The sequence below is a fragment of the Danio rerio genome, chromosome 20 (genome assembly GCF_049306965.1).
Source record: "Danio rerio strain Tuebingen ecotype United States chromosome 20, GRCz12tu, whole genome shotgun sequence".
NCBI classification, from domain to species: Eukaryota; Metazoa; Chordata; class Actinopteri; order Cypriniformes; family Danionidae; genus Danio; species Danio rerio.
Genome location: NC_133195.1, coordinates 36,590,662 through 36,607,531, shown reverse-complemented (window position 1 = coordinate 36,607,531; position 16,870 = coordinate 36,590,662). Strand labels below are relative to the sequence as shown.

Here is a 16,870-nt window from a genome sequence, read left to right as displayed (position 1 = left end):
AGGATCTGTAGGTTTACTGTATTAGTGCTGGGCAGATTAATCACATGCAAAATATAAGTCTGACATTATATATGTGTGTGTATTATATATATTTGTTTTGTATATGTGATACACACATACATAGAAACTAAACTATACAAAACAATTTTGTTACATATATATGTTTACATTTATGTTTAATCTAAATATAAATCAATATTTTCTTTAAACAAACAAAATTCAATACTTTTGAAACAGAGAATTAAGCAGATGAACACAACACACAGCACATACAGTATTGTACAAAACACATTTTTATTGATGTTGTACAATGTTGTTCACCCTCCTCCTTCACATACAGTATGTCTCTACTCCTCTACTTTGTTCTTTGTCTTCCTCGTTCATACTGTTACTTTTTCTTGGCCGCCTCCTCCTTCTCCTTTTCTTCACCACCTCCTCCTCCTCCTCCTCCTCCTTTTCAATGTCATTCATTTGCTCTTTCTCCTCAATGTGATTCTCCACCTCCTCACTTTCCTTTCCTTCCATCTCCTCCACTTCTTCCACCTTGCAGTTTTTTCTTGGCCGCCTCCTCCTTCTCCTTTTCTTCACCTCCTCCTCCTTTTCAATGTCATTCATTTGCTCTTTCTCCTCAATGTGATTCTCCACCTCCTCACTTTCCTTTCCTTCCACCTCCTCCACTTCTTCCACCTTGCAGTTTTTTCTTGGCCGCCTCCTCCTTCTCTTTTTCTTCACCTCCTCCTCCTCCTCCTCCTTTCCAATGTATTTTATTTTCTCCTCATTGTTCTCTTCCTCAGCTTTCATCTTGTCCTCCTCCTCCTTTATTTGCTCAAACAGAAACTTTGCCGCAGATAGCCTTCTAGCGATAATTTTCCTTCTCCACAGCTCCTTCTCTGACAGTCGGGTGCTGGTATCTTTTCTTTTCTTTTTCTCCACCACCCCCTTCTCCTCTTTCATCACCTCCTCCTCCTCTTTCATCACCTCCTCCTCCTTCTCCACCACCTCTTCCTTCTGCATTATCTCTTTCTCTTCCTCCTTTTTCTCCACCACCTTCTCCTCCTCCATTTTCCTTCTCCAGAACTCCTCCTCTGACAGTCGGGTGCTGGTATCTTTCTTTCTTTTCTTTTTCCCCACCACCACCTTCTCCTCTTTCATCACCTCCTCCTCCTTCTCCACCTCTTCCTTCTGCGTTATCTCTTTCTCTTCTTCCTTTTTCTCCACCACCTTCTTCTCTTTCATCACCTCCTCCTCCTTCTCCACCTCTTCCTTCTGCATTATCTCTTTCTCTTCTTCCTTTTTCTCCACCACCTTCTCCTCCTCTGTTAGTTGGGTGCTGGTATCTTTCTTTATTTGTTTATTTTTCTCCACCATCACCACTTCCACCACCATCACCACCACCTTCTTCTTTTTCATCACCTGCTCCTTCTTCTCCACCACAATCTCATTCTGCATTATCTCCTTCCCTTCTTCCTTTTTCTCCACCACCTTCTCCTCTCCACTTTTCTCCTCCTCCTCCTCATTTGTCTTTTCTTGCTTTGTGTTATCTTTCTCTGTGTCCACCATCACCACCTCCTCCTTCTCTTCTTCCATCACCTCCTCTTTCTTCTCCACCACCTCCTCCTGCATTATCTCCTTCACTTCTTCCTCTTCCACAATCATCTTTTCATAGATCTCATGTTCAGAATCTGTTAAGACAAATGATTGCAGTTTGCACATAGTACAAAGTCATTTTCAAGGAGACGTTAAACTCCAGATAAAGGGGAGTAAAAATACAGTTTATTAATGACATTATACACTAGAAAATATTGAGATGCAAAAACCATCATTTACCATCAGATGAGGAAAGTGTGAACGGCTCATTACGAGGACAGAAGCAGAAACATCGTAGAGCAGCTCTGATGAAAGAAGCAACCTTGCTCTTCTTTCTCTTTTCTTTTACTTTCTCCTTCTCATCTGTTAAAAGAGAAATGATTGCACATCTTTACACACTTGTCCACAGTAATTTGAGAGAAATTTAAAATGAACATTCACCAAAAACAAAAACCCCAATATATAACCATTTTAAAAAGTTATTGTAGCTAAACCAAGGTTACCACAAGTTTACCATGGATTTGCTACACTTTTGTATTTTATTATTAATTATTGTATTTGACTAAAATATTTTATTATTTTCATGTTATATAAAACTGCTTACACAAATGATCAATGCACCAAACGATTTAAAAACTACATGTTCAGTGCACTTTTTTAAAATAGAAAACTGAATACTGGGTTATATTGCACAGCTAGAGTTTTTCAGCCAACAGTAAATTTCCGATGAAAGGTTTCTGTGATTATTTAACGTTTTATAAGGTTGCTTTTACACCATAAACATCGTGATATAATTAAATTACAATCAGTTAAATTAACCTAAGGATTCGTTTAGTTGTTCAAGCATAAAACGAGACAATAGTCTATTGTATGGAACCGCTAGCACCGTCAGTACCAGCAGGCTAGCGCAGAAACTCCATTTAAAATACTGAGCTAAAATAAATTTTCATGTTTATTTTAAATGTCATTTAATGCAGTGATTCTTGTCCGGTCTGAGACCCACTTTATATCAAATATATATTAGTCAGTGAAGATCACATATTTTTAAAGAGAACAGATCTTAAATGTGGTGATTTTGTAATGGAAAGACAGTTCACCGAAAGCCATCGGGGCTGTCGGTTGAAAATGAAAAGTTTGTGTGCATATCTCATTTTACTAAAGGATTTTAGACTAAAGTTGTATCAGAAAAGCTGAAAATGAAATACATTATCATTTTACCCAAAATGTTGCATTAAGATTCACGTGAATGCAATGATAGCCAGCAGTTTAACCAGCTGTCTATTATCCTGTACAAACATTATTTTTAATAGTAAGTATATTATTATGTCAGGAAAACACTGGATATTGGATAGCACAATGTAAATAAGACTCACTATTAGTGCCATTTCTTGGCCTTTCTTTGAGCTGCTTCACTTTTTTCTGGCTCTGGGAGATCTTGCAGGCTTTGTCTTCCTCCATTTTAGCAGCTGATGTTGTGGGGAGATCAGAAATCTGTTCAACCATCATATAATCGGTACAGGGTTTCAGTCTTTCACCTGTAACCACTCAAAAACTTGGGGTTTGCTAGCTGGAATAGGGTGAGGATTTCGGTCTTGCACCGTGAATCACTCAAACGGAAGATGTTCAATCGCTGAGACAGTCTCAAAACACTCGGAACGCAAGTTTTTTAACACTTAACAGCCAAAAGCACACCTGTACTACTCCACTTCAACAAACCCACAAGATATTCTCCGATGATGCAGGGCTTCAAGTACACTTTTGGAATGCGTTCTATTCTCAGAACATGTCACTATGGTAACAAGACATAAGACTAAGAAATGTTTTCTTTTAAACTCAAATGACTGCAAATGTGCAAATGACATAAAATAAATGAAAAAATAGCTAAATAAATTGATCTAAGGGACAAAAGCTGTCTTAAATAGATAATCAGTTAGAAATTGATGTACTGTAGACAAAGAAGCACAACAAATGAAACCTGTGAGGTGAAACTCAAACCACAAAACTGACATATATTGACTGAAATAATATCTAATAAATTATGCTAAAGTATTCCGCTTCAATGTGATCCATCCACCAAGACATGCTGCAAATATACATGCCATTCCATAAGAAATAAATAATATAGTCATTAGTGTAGGAGTGCAACATCAACTCGCAGGAAAACAAAAATCAAAACTAAATGTAAATAATTACCTTTGAACAGGAAATATAGTTTAACAAATGAAAATCAAGAAAATAATTCAGATTCAGGCCGTAAGAGGCAGAACAAATATGTGCAAAAGCACAGGCAACATATATTCAAAATGTGAATCAAAAATAGTTGAGTTGGTAACACTGAGTGATCAAAAAATGAAATACAAAATAACTTTATTTACTAAAGTATAGCCAGAATGTTTTTTTTAAACTGCAGATAATGCTAAACATGCTAAACTTTTAGGAATAGTGTATTAGTGTAATAATTGATCATTTTTATATCCCTTTACATAATCTTTCATTTACAATCAAATTATTTACATAAGAAAGTGTGAGTGGACAACATAAAGTTTATAAATAGGCATGAAACTTAAGGGTTTATAACAGAAGCGCATTAGAATAAGAGTTATACTCAATCAGTTTGGACCAAATGCTAACAATATATATTTTTGCATTTTTTGTGTAGTTTTCTTCATAATAAATATACTTTAAACAATGTTAAACTTGTAATTAAAAAAGAGGCATGTTGAAAAAAATCTACACAACTATTCAATTCAATTCAGCTTTATTTGTATAGCGCTTTTACAATGTAGATTGTGTCAAAGCAGCTTCACATAAATGGTCATAGTAACTGGATCAGATGCAAACTAGAGATTTCTTGTTTTGACTCATTAAAATATGTGGTAAAGAAATAACTACATGTGTTCCTTTTTCAATTTCATTGCTCCAACCGGGCCATTAACCAAAAACCATTAGTGTTTAGACATGTATGATCTAAAATGTCATTCATAATGGTCTTAAAATGATCTTAAAAAGTCTTAAATTTGACTTGATGAAACCTGCAGAAACGCTGAAATAATGAGGGCTTTTGTTATGGTGCAGACAGAGAAAGGTAACTTTTTACTACAATAAAATCACATTAAATACATTTCCTTATTGAAATCATTATTTATTTTAAATAACTTTAAATCAAAAGAGCTAGTCAAAGCTGTTAAGTATTGCCAAAGTATTGCAGAATACATAAACAATGAGTACAATCTTAAAGTGATTTTGTAATACATATATAGAATATATACCTACACACACTTAGTTTTAATAAGTACGCAAATAAGAAAACTGATATGATTATTAAAAGATAATGGGAAAAAACTATTAAGAATAATAAATAAAAATACAATACACAATGGTTTATTTATTCAGATGGTTTGTAGTAATACCATCCATATATATGTGTTTGTGTATGTGTGTGTGTGTGTGTGTGTAAATTGTGTTTTTTGCATCATATAAGTATTTTGACTTTAATAATGGGAATAAAACAAACTTTAAACAAACCTGAGATGGAAATAATGAAAAAAGCAAAATGGTAATTAGAGGGAAAAAACATAAATCCAAAACTATTTAGTCACATAATACACTATATATTCACTGGCCACTTTATTGGGTACACCTTAATAGTATCATATTTCCTTTTGCCTTCCGAACTGCCTTAATTCTTCGCGGCACAGATTCAACAAGGTACTGGAAATATTCCTTAGAGATTTTGGTCCATATTAACATGATAGAATCACTAAGTTGCTGCAGATTTGTCAGCTGCACATCCATGATGTGAATCTCCCTTTCCATCATATCCCAAAGGTCCACTATTGGAGGCCATTTGAGTACAGTGACCTCATTGTCATGTTCAGGAAATGTCATGTTCATGCCTTCAGTCTGAGGCATTGACATAATGCTCAATTGGTACTAGTTGGCTCAAATTGGCACAATAGAATAAAAACAGTTATACTAGGAATTGGTATTTAGATCCTTTTTTTCTATGTGAATATATTTGAAAATCGATTAGATTCCTGTGATTTAGTTGTTCAGAATTTTGTTTTTGTTTGTTTGAAAATACTTCAAGCACACATTATATGATTTGCCATTTTAAAGACGTTTCTAATGTTACAAAAGATTTTATTTTAAATGAATGCTGCTGAAATTGATTTTTGTGTACAGAGTGTTAAAAGTAAAATGTATGAACTGCATAAAATTTTAGATTTGATCATATATTAACAAAAGAAATCTTATCTAATGTATGTATTAATTGGTTTTTAAAGGTTCAAAACACCCTGGAGCACTTTAAAAAAATGAACAGATTTGTGTGTGTTGAACATCAGTTAAGACAATGTTAGCACCTGTCAGCTTTAATTGTGGATAAATCTGGATCATTTTGAGCTTTTGTCAGCTAATTTCATCTTCCGGGTTTAAAATAATTTTTGGGGCGGGATCAAAATCAATGATGTAGCACGAATCTGCTAGTGGAGTGATGACGCATTAGTTTCTCATTATTATTCATAGACTGAGTTTTCATATCCTATGAGCTGTGAGACCCAATAACTTGGTGAGACGGCGTCTGCTCATGGCATTTTTGTTGGGAGAGCTTTATGATATTTGTAGAATGGCAGACTTTTTTCAGTTGAGTTCGTTCCCATTCAGACATATCGCCTATATCCACCTATGTTTAATATCTTCCGGATTACCAGTAGGGAAAATGGTTGAAATGGATAGGCCAAGAGACCTGCAGCACCTCTATCCACTGTGTCTGCATTCAGACCCAGGAGTTGAGGAGGAGAGAAATCCTCCTCATTTATAGTGTATATATAAGCATGATTATCTTTAATTATATAACAAATTGTCGTCATGTGTATATTAAATTATGAATAATAAATGTAGCAGGACATTAAATTGCTGTTTATTTCTTTGAATTTTAACTTTATAAACTATAAAATCAAATCTATAAAATATGTCTCCTAACGGTTTGTGTATATATGATATGATATGATATATGATATGATATGATATGATATGATATGATATGATATGATATGATATGATATGATATGATATGATATGATATGATATGATATGATATGCACAAAAATGTTAAGCACCAAGCGAATCAACATGTTTTCATCGATAAAATATGAACTCTTTAACACCAATAATTGTTCTAAACAATTTCTTGAGTAATATTTCATAAAATTCAGCTTTGAACTACAGGAATAAATAAAAAATGTTACAAAATGTTCACATACAATTGAAGACAAAATTATTAGCTCTGTAAAAATTTCACAGGCTAATACCCTTTACTTCAACTGTAGAAAACAGCTGCAGACTAGAAGAGATTTCTTTTAGAACATAAAAAATATCTTCTCCAGATGAACATTAATTCATTATTATTCTTCTATTCTACACAAGCTGGAGGAGTCAAACCGTACGCTGACTGTGGATGTTGCCAACCTGGCCAGTGAGAAAGAGGAGCTCAACAATAAACTAAAGCACATACAGCAAAGTGAGCTGACTTCTATAATAATATAAATAGAGTGATGGTACAATGTTCATTTACCATGCTTTAACATTTAATAAACAGAGCTGGAGAAGATCAAAGAAGAAGAGAAACAGATGAAATCTCTCACAGTGTCGTATGAGAAGCAGATACAGGTGGAGAAAACACTCAAGATTCAGGTGCATTTTGAATTTTTTATCACAGCTTTGTAACTGTTGATTACATTATAGCTTAAAATAGCAGTTTTTTTTTTTCATGTCTCGGCTGAATTCCATTATCAGATGTGTGTATTGTAGGCTATAAACAAGCTGGCGGAGGTCATGAAGGAGACGGATATTGATTCAGATCTGATTCTGAATCACAAGCTGTCAATGTGATGCGATTTAATTCTCGATTCAATTATTACAATACTTTAGTGGCACTCTTAAGTACCTTAACACAGAACCTGCCTCTGTGTTTTAGATGCATAAATAAGTGGTCATAATATCAAACGCAGCTGGGCCCATATATATATATTGAAGATAGCAACTTCCATGATTCCACACTCAGTCACAGCCTCATCATGTCAAATTCTATAGAAAAATCTATTAATTGGAATTATTATTATTATTATTATTATTATTATTATTATTATATGTCGTCTAGTTATACAGTGAAAACACACTTACTGTAAAAAAAAATAAGAATATAGAAAAAAATAATCCACAGCTTTCTTGTGTCAATATTGTATTGATTACTTAAAAAATAAAAAGATACATTGATTCCTTTTGTCTAGTATTTCATACAATCCATAAATGTCTGAATCTGTTCAGAAAGTTGTGTTGTTGTGTGTGCAGATGATAGAAGAGGAGTCTCAGGTGCGTCTGGAGATGCAGATGTCTCTGGACAGTAAAGACAGTGATATTGAGCGTCTGCGCAGTCAACTCACGTCTCTGAGCATTCACTCTCTGGACACCACCAGCATCAGCAGCATCGGCAATGACCTGGATTCTGACGAGGCATATCCAGGTAACACTGCAGGTTATGACATATTATTAGCAGTGTAAAGATCAGTGCTTAGGGTGGCATAATATATATACACACACACTAGGTATAAAAATGATATATAAAGAAATGTGTTTAGTTTGTTCAATTATTAACTTTCTTTACTTATTACACACTTGGGGGATTTCCTTTTTTGTAATTTATCTTGCGCTTATTTATTGATTAACTTAACTATATTCAGTTAACATTTAATTGCGTATTCTCTCCATTAATTTATATTTCAATTACTTTTTTATGGATTTCCCCTTACAAATTTACTTAGGTAAAGTTTATCTATATATTTATATATACATTTTTTTAATATATTCAGTCAATTTGCTATTTTTTAAATTATTTGAGTGTTTTATTAGAGATGCCCCTATCCAATTGTATAAAGTGTCGGTTTGATTAAGTAAAATAACTTTATTTACTTAAATTAAAATCATCCTAGTAAATCAATGAACAAGAACTTAACACCTGACATTTATTTTATGCGTTGTTTACTTTATTTATAATGTATCATACCTGTCAACATTAGGATGTGAAAATAAGGAATATTAAAATTAATAGCTATTGTAAAGAAATGGATTTAATGAAAGTATCTGATTGTTTTTCTAACTGTTTATGCTCATTTAAAACAAAATTTGTTGTTTAAAAGAAATCCCACTAAGATTGACTTGTTTAAATATTATTATTATTATTATTATTATTATTATTATTATGTGTATATGTCTGTTCAAACATGAATCCAAAACCCACTGTGTCCACTTTTGCTTCGCTTCAAATAGCATGTACAGATATGTTTGGGAAACAGCTTCTATTTATCAATATGGATACGCATCTGACAGTTACACACCGTTAAATAAACTGAGTGTTTTCAGGATTGTGTAGCAGGGGCAATAGCGTCTTTAATAGAAAGGAAAGACTTTTTTTAACCGTTTTTATATCTATTTTAAGGTGTTTTCATGCCTGAATAAAATTCACATTTAAGAGCAAGGGGCGTCCCCTGGTGGTTCGGCAGTATAGGCTGCATATAGGAAGGATCACCTCTTTAAAGTTTGATACCTACAAATAATACAGCCGAACTGTACTAATAAAGATATGTCCCCTTGGTTAAAAATGGTTTCATCATTGTTATTTTTATAGCATAGAGACTACGTCATTATGCTTATTTTCAAAGTTTTTCTCGGGTTCAACGACAAAGCTAATTTTTCTTCAAAACTACTTATTGCATTATTTGTTGTGTTACTTACAGTCAACAGTCTGACTCCTGAAGCAGAATAATTGCAGGAAAAGACATTTTCCATACTCATAATAACTAACTAGACAACCCTCGGATGGGAGGGGACATTTCCCACCAGGATTAAAAATTTAAAATATGGGAAAATACCCTCACGGGATGATAGCAGGATAGAATTGTAAAATACAGGAGAATGCTGGGAAAAACAGGTATGTATTGTATTGATCCACTTCATTCATTTACTTAATAATTTTTGTTAATACATTTTTACTTGCATAAATTCGATTGAGCATTGAATCCAGTATATCCCAAATTCACAAAGCTCTTGTTTTCAAACATTCACTGACTCTACAACACATAATTAATACACATAACCACCACTCTTTCCTCTTTTCCTTTCTTTCCTCTTTCCTCTTTCCTTTCTTTTTTCTCTTTTCTCTTCTAAACTTGCACTTTTCCTTCTAATGTTCATCCTTGTGCTTCATTACCCCCTTCTTCTTTCCTCTGTGGTCATGATATTTGTGTAGTGCGAATCACACACTCACACACCTCGGAGTCTATGTCCTTCACATACCAGCGAAGCTCCAAGTCGGTGTGTATTGATACCCGGCCCTGTCGAATCGCTCCTCGCTTCTCCTCTGACTCTGATGAAGAGGAGGATGAGGAAGATGAGTGGAGGCAAACACCTGCCCTTACATATGAGATGCCTCCTGACCCTGAGGCTGCAGGTGATCCTGCATGGAGACTAACCTTTATTCAGTGGAGTTCAATGCTAAACTCCTTGACAGTGTTTTTGGGTATAATCAAGGGGATTACTGTGTCTGGAACACTGGAGGAGACTAATAATGTTCATAAATTATAAGGCAATCGAATAGTGAAGGATTATCTTGGCCTAATTCTAGATGAAAAGTAAGGATTGGTAAACATTTTTTTCAAATAATATTTTAATAATCATAAATGTACTCTCAGTTGTACGCCTAATACAGTATGCTAACATTTAGTTCAGAATTGCTTAATTTGTGTAAATTATATAATTTTTTTCAGCTGAACATTTTGGAATTTAAGGGAAATGTGTTAGTAGTTTGCATTAGTTCCTATTGGTCCCTTTACAGTACATGTTCAAATAGGAATTGTTTTGCTATTTCCGTATTTTTGTAAGTGGTAAATCGATGCTTCAAAAGGATATTTGTACTCAGTTCATGTGTACTGTAAACCCTGCTTGCTTTCATCTGATTGGTCATCTCTTTTTTTTCTGACATTGACGAGTGCCAATATACAGCTGAAGCAGAGCTAACAACAAAGCACTGTATATGTACATATGGCAGAGCAGTGCAAGAATTTCAGATAATGGAAGACACCATTTCCAGTTATTTGGTGGATTTGTTTCCCTCAGTGTTGATTATGACCGGTGGCATAATGAGTTTACAATGCCCAAAAATACTGTCTAGGTAGGCTGCACACTAGATCAGTGATTCCCAACCTGATATACACACTCCACAACTTAAATATATATCTTAAATATTTCAGTTTTTATATATATATAATGTATAAAACAGGTTTACCATATAAAAAAGATTTATTAAACATACAAAAAGTCTTAAAGAAAAAAGTAAATATTGTTTTTATTCAGTTTATTTAATTATTATAGATATTTTTAAGTAATTTAAAATATTTGTTTAAAAGAGCAAAAGTTGCTACATTTACACATGCATTAATTTTAGTTTTTGATTTTAGACCTAATCGGACCAAAAATTCGAAACACCCCAGTCAATCCAGCTTGAGTTTATTTTCTCTAGAATTCAAAAATCCTTTGCACTTTTGCAATGTACACATATTTCCAAATGATTTACATATTATAAACATGCTTATACATATATGCATCAGTTCTGTGTGCATGATATCAAAAATCTGGAAACCACTGCACTGTTTGAAGCACAGCCGCACTTTTCAGCATTGTGTGATCAGATTTGAGATTAATTCACACTGCTCAACACATGTGTTTTCTGTACGCCTGTTAACACTACTAAGAGAAAACCTTTTTATTATAAGAGATTTTGTTGTATAGTTTTGCATTCTGTCTTTGAGATTAATATTTTTTGAAAGCTTACATTTCTTAAAGAAATTTAATATGATTGGTCACTTTTAGTTGTGACTCTATTATATTAAAATATATTAAAACACTAAATACTATTTTTTGTTTGTTTATTAGCCGCAGAGTCCGGTCTTGAAGGTTGGCTCTCAATGCCTGCCAAAAACACCAAACGGTTTGGATGGGATAAGAAGGTAAAGGTTTAAACACACACACACACACACACACACACACTTACACATACATATATCACATTAATAAACTCTCTGATCATCTGTGCTTTTGCCTCATTGCAGTATGTGGTTGTGAGCAGCAAGAAGATCCTGTTTTAGGCCGTACTCACACTAGGTACAGTTGCCTCGAACCGGGCCAAAGCACGCTTGTCTCCCCTCCCGTCTCCCCCGATGGCCCGCGCTCACACCTCTGACGGGCCTCGGCACGCTTACGTCATCGCTGCTGCGCTGTTCAGTGAGAAGCGCTCTCTCACTCAGCAGCACAGTGGAGATTTCTCTAGTTATATCGTTTCAGTCGTTTGTTATGCAGTGACATGCAGTCAAATATTTCGCCAAACAGTCCTTAGGGATGCGGTGACACGCATTCAGATATTTCGCCCAACAGATCCGCCACTTTTGGCGCTCATAAGCAATCATAAAACCCTCGTGCTGCAGGAATGAGGAGGTCTGATGAAGCCGCGCAGCTGTCGTGCTGTGAGGAGTTCTCGTCTTCAATAATCTACGGCAGTTTGCGTTCACTGAAAAGTAAGAATGATTAATAAATCCATATGAAACAGCCCCTTAAACTACATTTAGCCCGATTCAGCGCACTCACACTTCTCAAACGATCCGGGAAACAGGCCTGGGAACGGTACGGATGGCATAGTGTGAGTAGGCCCTTATGACTCTGAACAAGACCGAGAGCAGTCCAGTCCATTCATGATCCTGGACATTGAGTGAGTTTGAAAAGCCTTGTATACTTACTAATGTAAAAATAGGTCTAATTATATAATTTTAAAAGTGTATTCATTTGTATTGTATTTGTTAGTTATACATAGAGGGTAGTTTTTTCGACACTCAAAATAAAATACAATAACTGTGGCGAATTTAGTTTATCAATAAAGGTTTTCAACTAATCGGTTTGATTTAAATAATTGGGTTTTAAAAATGGATTTATTCAAATTGCCTAAAATCATTTAAAAATTGTTCCTTGTGCAAACAAATGAACGTTTTTAGCTAAAATGTATTTAACGTGGTCTAATTTCATTTAATTGTTATGGTAGCTTATTAAACATATTTTGCTTTTGAAAACATTTAATTATTGTATAAAGTCATCAATTTTCATTTATATATTAAAGATATATAAATGTTTCTTTGCTCTGTTAAACATCATTTGGGAAATATTAAAAAAAAATCAAAGGGGGCTAATAATTCTGACTTCATCTGTATATAAAATTGGTTATTGTACTGTATGTAAAACAACATTTGTTTGATTTGTACTATTTCAGAAATATTACCTGATTAATTTATGCATGACTGACAAATATACATGGCATTTAGTCAGTTAATTTTATATACTTAATCAATCAGTGGTTTCATCAAGTGTAAATATATATATATATATATATATATATGAGTACACCCCTCACAAAACTCTCATTAAAATTAATATTTTCTATAGGATGCTTTCCAATATTATATATGTGCATATACATTAGTTTAGTCAATACTGAAATCAAATCTGGAGCTTATTGGTGTACTCATTTATGCTGAGCACTGTATATATATATATATATATATATATATATATATATATATATATATATATATATATATATATATATATATATATATATATATATATATATATATATATATATTATTTTTTTTATGTGAACCTGTATTTACCAGTGTACTTTTAAACTAAACTTTATAACCTTTATTTTAGACTTTGTCAATGGCATTTGTACATGAGTCCAAAAGACTCCTCTTTGTTGCAGATTGCTTGAAATGGGCCTGAAAGACTGGGGTTGGGCTCTTGAGGTTGAATTGTTTTAGACTTCTGAAGACTTGAGTTTTTTGAGGGGTGACCAGTGTTAACATCTGTGAGTGTTAAGCTGTGGCTTAAAACCGGTTTTGCTTTTTTTGGAATGATAAAAAAATTTCCCACTGTGAGGAACTATACAACACGTTTTGAATTTGCCAGCATGTTTGATGCACTTACAGTATTTGAGTGGGCATGATTGTATGCGTGTATAAAAGGCAGAATGGTTTGGTTTAGCTGGTTTGGCTGTATAGAGAATGGGATTTGACATGTCTGCCAGCATTTTATTTATGTAATTTTTTATGGTACTGAATGACCTCCATCTCCTCTCTCTTAATTTCAGCTAACCTTGGTGAAGGCCGGATAGGTGATCATGCATCTGGGGTCTATGAAAGCGGAAAATGTCATAGTGTTCATTTGGGCTAATGGCAGGACTTCCAAGTGCCAAACACCACAATATAAATGACTGGGGAAGGGGACGGTATATGATATTTAAATACAGCACAAGCCATAAATCACCTAAAGTATCTAGTTTCAATTTTAAGTCATTTTAAGAGTAGAATGTTTGTGTCTTCCTATACTATACAGTTTGACAAAAAGTGTCTTCTAAGCTTTTAAAAATGTCAGAGGTTATTTTCGGACTCCTTATAGGGTTGTTAGTAAGTGTGACTGGATGTTTAAGTGTGTTTCCAAGAGCAAATGAATGATAATTACGTGATCATCAGGATTTATATAATCAAGTATTATATCGTTCGAGGTTACAGAAGTAACCCTTCGTTCCCCGAGGAACAGGAACAGCTAAGGGACAGTTATTATGGTGACGGAGTGTAGCACTTTTGTTCCCCTCCTCGGGAAACGAAGGGTTACTTCTGTAACCTCGAACGTTCCCCTTCGGTTGGGAAACTTCAGTGCTATACAGTGGATTTGATTTTGAAAAAACGGAAAAAACGACAGTACGTTGGGAAGCTTGCAATCCCGTTAGGGAGGACGCTGTGGAGGGGGGGAAAAGATGGCAGAATTTACATATGGACTAGCCCTAAAAAGGGGGAGTACGCATAGAAAAAAGTGGTTAGCAAAGAGGGAAGACATGGGTCCACCCAGGGGGGGGACTTAACCGTGGCGGAATAAGCATATGGGATCGCCTAGTGGGGATCACGCATAGCAGGCACCTATACCCAAAACGCGGGCTGGGTCTGCCTCCTCCGGGGGCAGCGCTTGCAGGTTCACTACCTGATCTCTAAAGGGGGTGGTACGAACCTTGGGCAAATAACCCGGGCGGGCTCTCAGGATAACGTAAGAGTAGTCCGGCTCGAATTCCAGGCACGAGTCACTGACCGAAAATGCCTCCAGGTCCCCGACCCTCTTGATGGAGGCCAACGCGACCAGCAGAGCTGTCTTCAGGGATAGAAATCTTGGAGATACTGAATCGAGTGGCTCAAAGGGATCTGCGCGTAAAAAACTCGTGAGAACGAGGGCGAGATCCCAAGACGGCATGAGAGGGGGGCGGGATGGATTAATTCGCCTAGCACCCCTGAGGAACCGGATGATGAGGTTGTGCTTTCCCACGGTGCCGCCAGCTACGGCGTTATGATAAGCGGAGATGGCGGCCACGTAAACCTTGAGAGTGGGGGGTGACAGCCTGCTGTCCAGCTTCTCTTGGAGGAAAGAGAGCACAATACTGATCTGGCAATTTCGGGGGTCTTTTCTGCGAGAGACGCACCATTCAGTGAATAGACTCCACTTCAGGGCGTAGGCACGCCTCGTGGAGGGGGCTCTAGCTTGAGTGATGGTATTAACCACCGCACTCGATAGGTTACCTTAGTCTTCCTCGCGTCTAGGGACCACACGTGGAGGTTCCAAAGATCGGGGTGAGAGTGCCAAATGGTGCCCTGTCCCTGAGAGAGTAGGTCCTCTCTCAAAGGGATCTGCTAGGGGAGGGCCGTCACGAGGAGGGAGAGCTCTGATATCCAGGTCCGGTTGGGCCAGAGGGGCGCAACTAGCAGAACCTGTTCCTCGTCCTCCCTGACCTTGCACAGAAACTGCTCGAGCAGGATCACTGGGGAAAACGCGTATTTGCGCATGCCCCGGGGCTAGCTGTGGGCCAGTGCATCCGTGCCGAGAGAGCCCTCGGTCAGGGAAAAAAACAACTGTCAATGAGCATTCTCGGGGCAAGCAAACAGATCGATCTGGGCCTCCCCGAATCGCGCCCATATCAGCTGGACAGACTCGGGGTGGAGTCTCCATTCTCCAGGACGTAACAGCTGCCGTGAGAGCGCATCGGCTGCACGGTTCAGCGTGCCTGGAACGTGAATGTTGCGCAGCGATTTCAGCCACGGGTGACTCCAGAGGAGCAGACGGCAGGTGAGCTGAGACATGCGGCGAGAGCGCATACCCCCCATGCGGTTGATATACGCCGCCGCCGCCTTACTGTCCGTCCTGACCAGCAGGTGTTGCCGCTTCAGCAACAGTAAAAAGCGGTGGAGAGCGAAGAACACTGCCAACAGCTCTAGGCGATTGACATGCCAAAGCAACTGGACACCCTTCCACGGGCCCGCAGCTGCATGCCCGCGACACACGGCCCCCCAACCCATGTTGGAAGCATCTGTTGAAACAACAACATGGCTGGACGCCTGTCCTAGAGGCACACCGGCCTGTAGGAATGAGGGGTCATTCCAAGGGCTGAGGGCGCGGCGACACAGCGCAGTAACAGAGACTCGGTGTGTGCCCGTGTGCCATGCGCGTCTTGGGACCCGATCGTGAAGCCAGTGCTGAAGTGGTCCCATATGGAGCAATCCGAGCGGCGTGACGGCGGCTGCAGATGCCATATGCCCCAGGAGCCTCTGAAAGAACTTCAGTGGGACCACTAGTTTGCTGTTGAGCTCTCCCAGACAACTCAGCAACAGGCGAGCACGTTCCTCGGAGAGGTGCGCTACCATGGTTATCGAGTCCAGCTCCATCCCGAGAAAAGAGATCCTCTGCACAGAGGCGAGTTTGCTCTTTTCTCTCGGATTGAGTATGCCGATGCCCGCGAGCCGAAGGGGCGCTAAGGCACCCTCCGCGAGTTTGGTGAAGATCCGCGGAGACAGAGAGAGCCCGAAGGGGAGGACCTTGTACTGCCACGCTCGACCCTCGAACGCAAACCGCATTGGCGCTGATACTAAAAGAATTCATGTCTTTTAGTAGAATAAGGGATGTTATAGTATCTAATGATCAGCAAGGCCTATTAATATATAAAAATCATCTTTTAGACCCAACTCATATTAGTCTGGCAAATACTTAAAATCGGTTACTAGTAACAGTCACTCTTCAAATAAATGTCAACAAGTGTCTAATATTATTTAGAAAAAGAACCAGTTATCTAACAAATAAGTGCTAGTAA

The 16,870-nt window shown here is 37.1% G+C and overlaps 2 protein-coding genes across 7 annotated transcripts in view; one reads left to right on the top strand and one right to left on the bottom strand.

Moving 5' to 3' along the window:
* The window catches only part of LOC141379323 (uncharacterized), a 32,501-nt gene extending 27,475 nt beyond the window's left edge, over positions 1-5,026 (bottom strand). The window contains exons 1-3 of one of the 2 annotated variants that reach the window (XM_073933384.1): positions 2,961-5,026; positions 1,828-1,950; positions 589-1,682 (exon numbers count right to left, since the gene is read on the bottom strand). In XM_073933384.1, coding sequence (XP_073789485.1) covers positions 589-1,682; positions 1,828-1,950; positions 2,961-3,093 — 1,350 coding nt within the window. In that variant the 5' untranslated portion in view covers positions 3,094-5,026. The remainder of the gene's footprint in view (positions 1-588; positions 1,683-1,827; positions 1,951-2,960) is intronic. The other variant, XM_073933385.1, reaches the window with a different exon arrangement.
* LOC141379337 (rho-associated protein kinase 2-like) overlaps positions 1-16,870 on the top strand; it is a 39,764-nt gene that overhangs the window by 1,969 nt on the left and 20,925 nt on the right. Inside the window, exons 3-8 of one of the 5 annotated variants that reach the window (XM_073933424.1) lie at positions 7,015-7,108; positions 7,187-7,281; positions 7,939-8,110; positions 9,893-10,093; positions 11,575-11,648; positions 11,751-11,802. In XM_073933424.1, the coding sequence (XP_073789525.1) occupies positions 7,015-7,108; positions 7,187-7,281; positions 7,939-8,110; positions 9,893-10,093; positions 11,575-11,648; positions 11,751-11,786 (672 nt within the window). In that variant the 3' untranslated portion in view covers positions 11,787-11,802. Of the gene's footprint in view, positions 1-7,014; positions 7,109-7,186; positions 7,282-7,938; positions 8,111-9,892; positions 10,094-11,574; positions 11,649-11,750; positions 11,803-16,870 lie in introns of those variants that run through there. The other 4 variants (XM_073933420.1, XM_073933422.1, XM_073933421.1 and 1 more) reach the window with 4 other exon arrangements.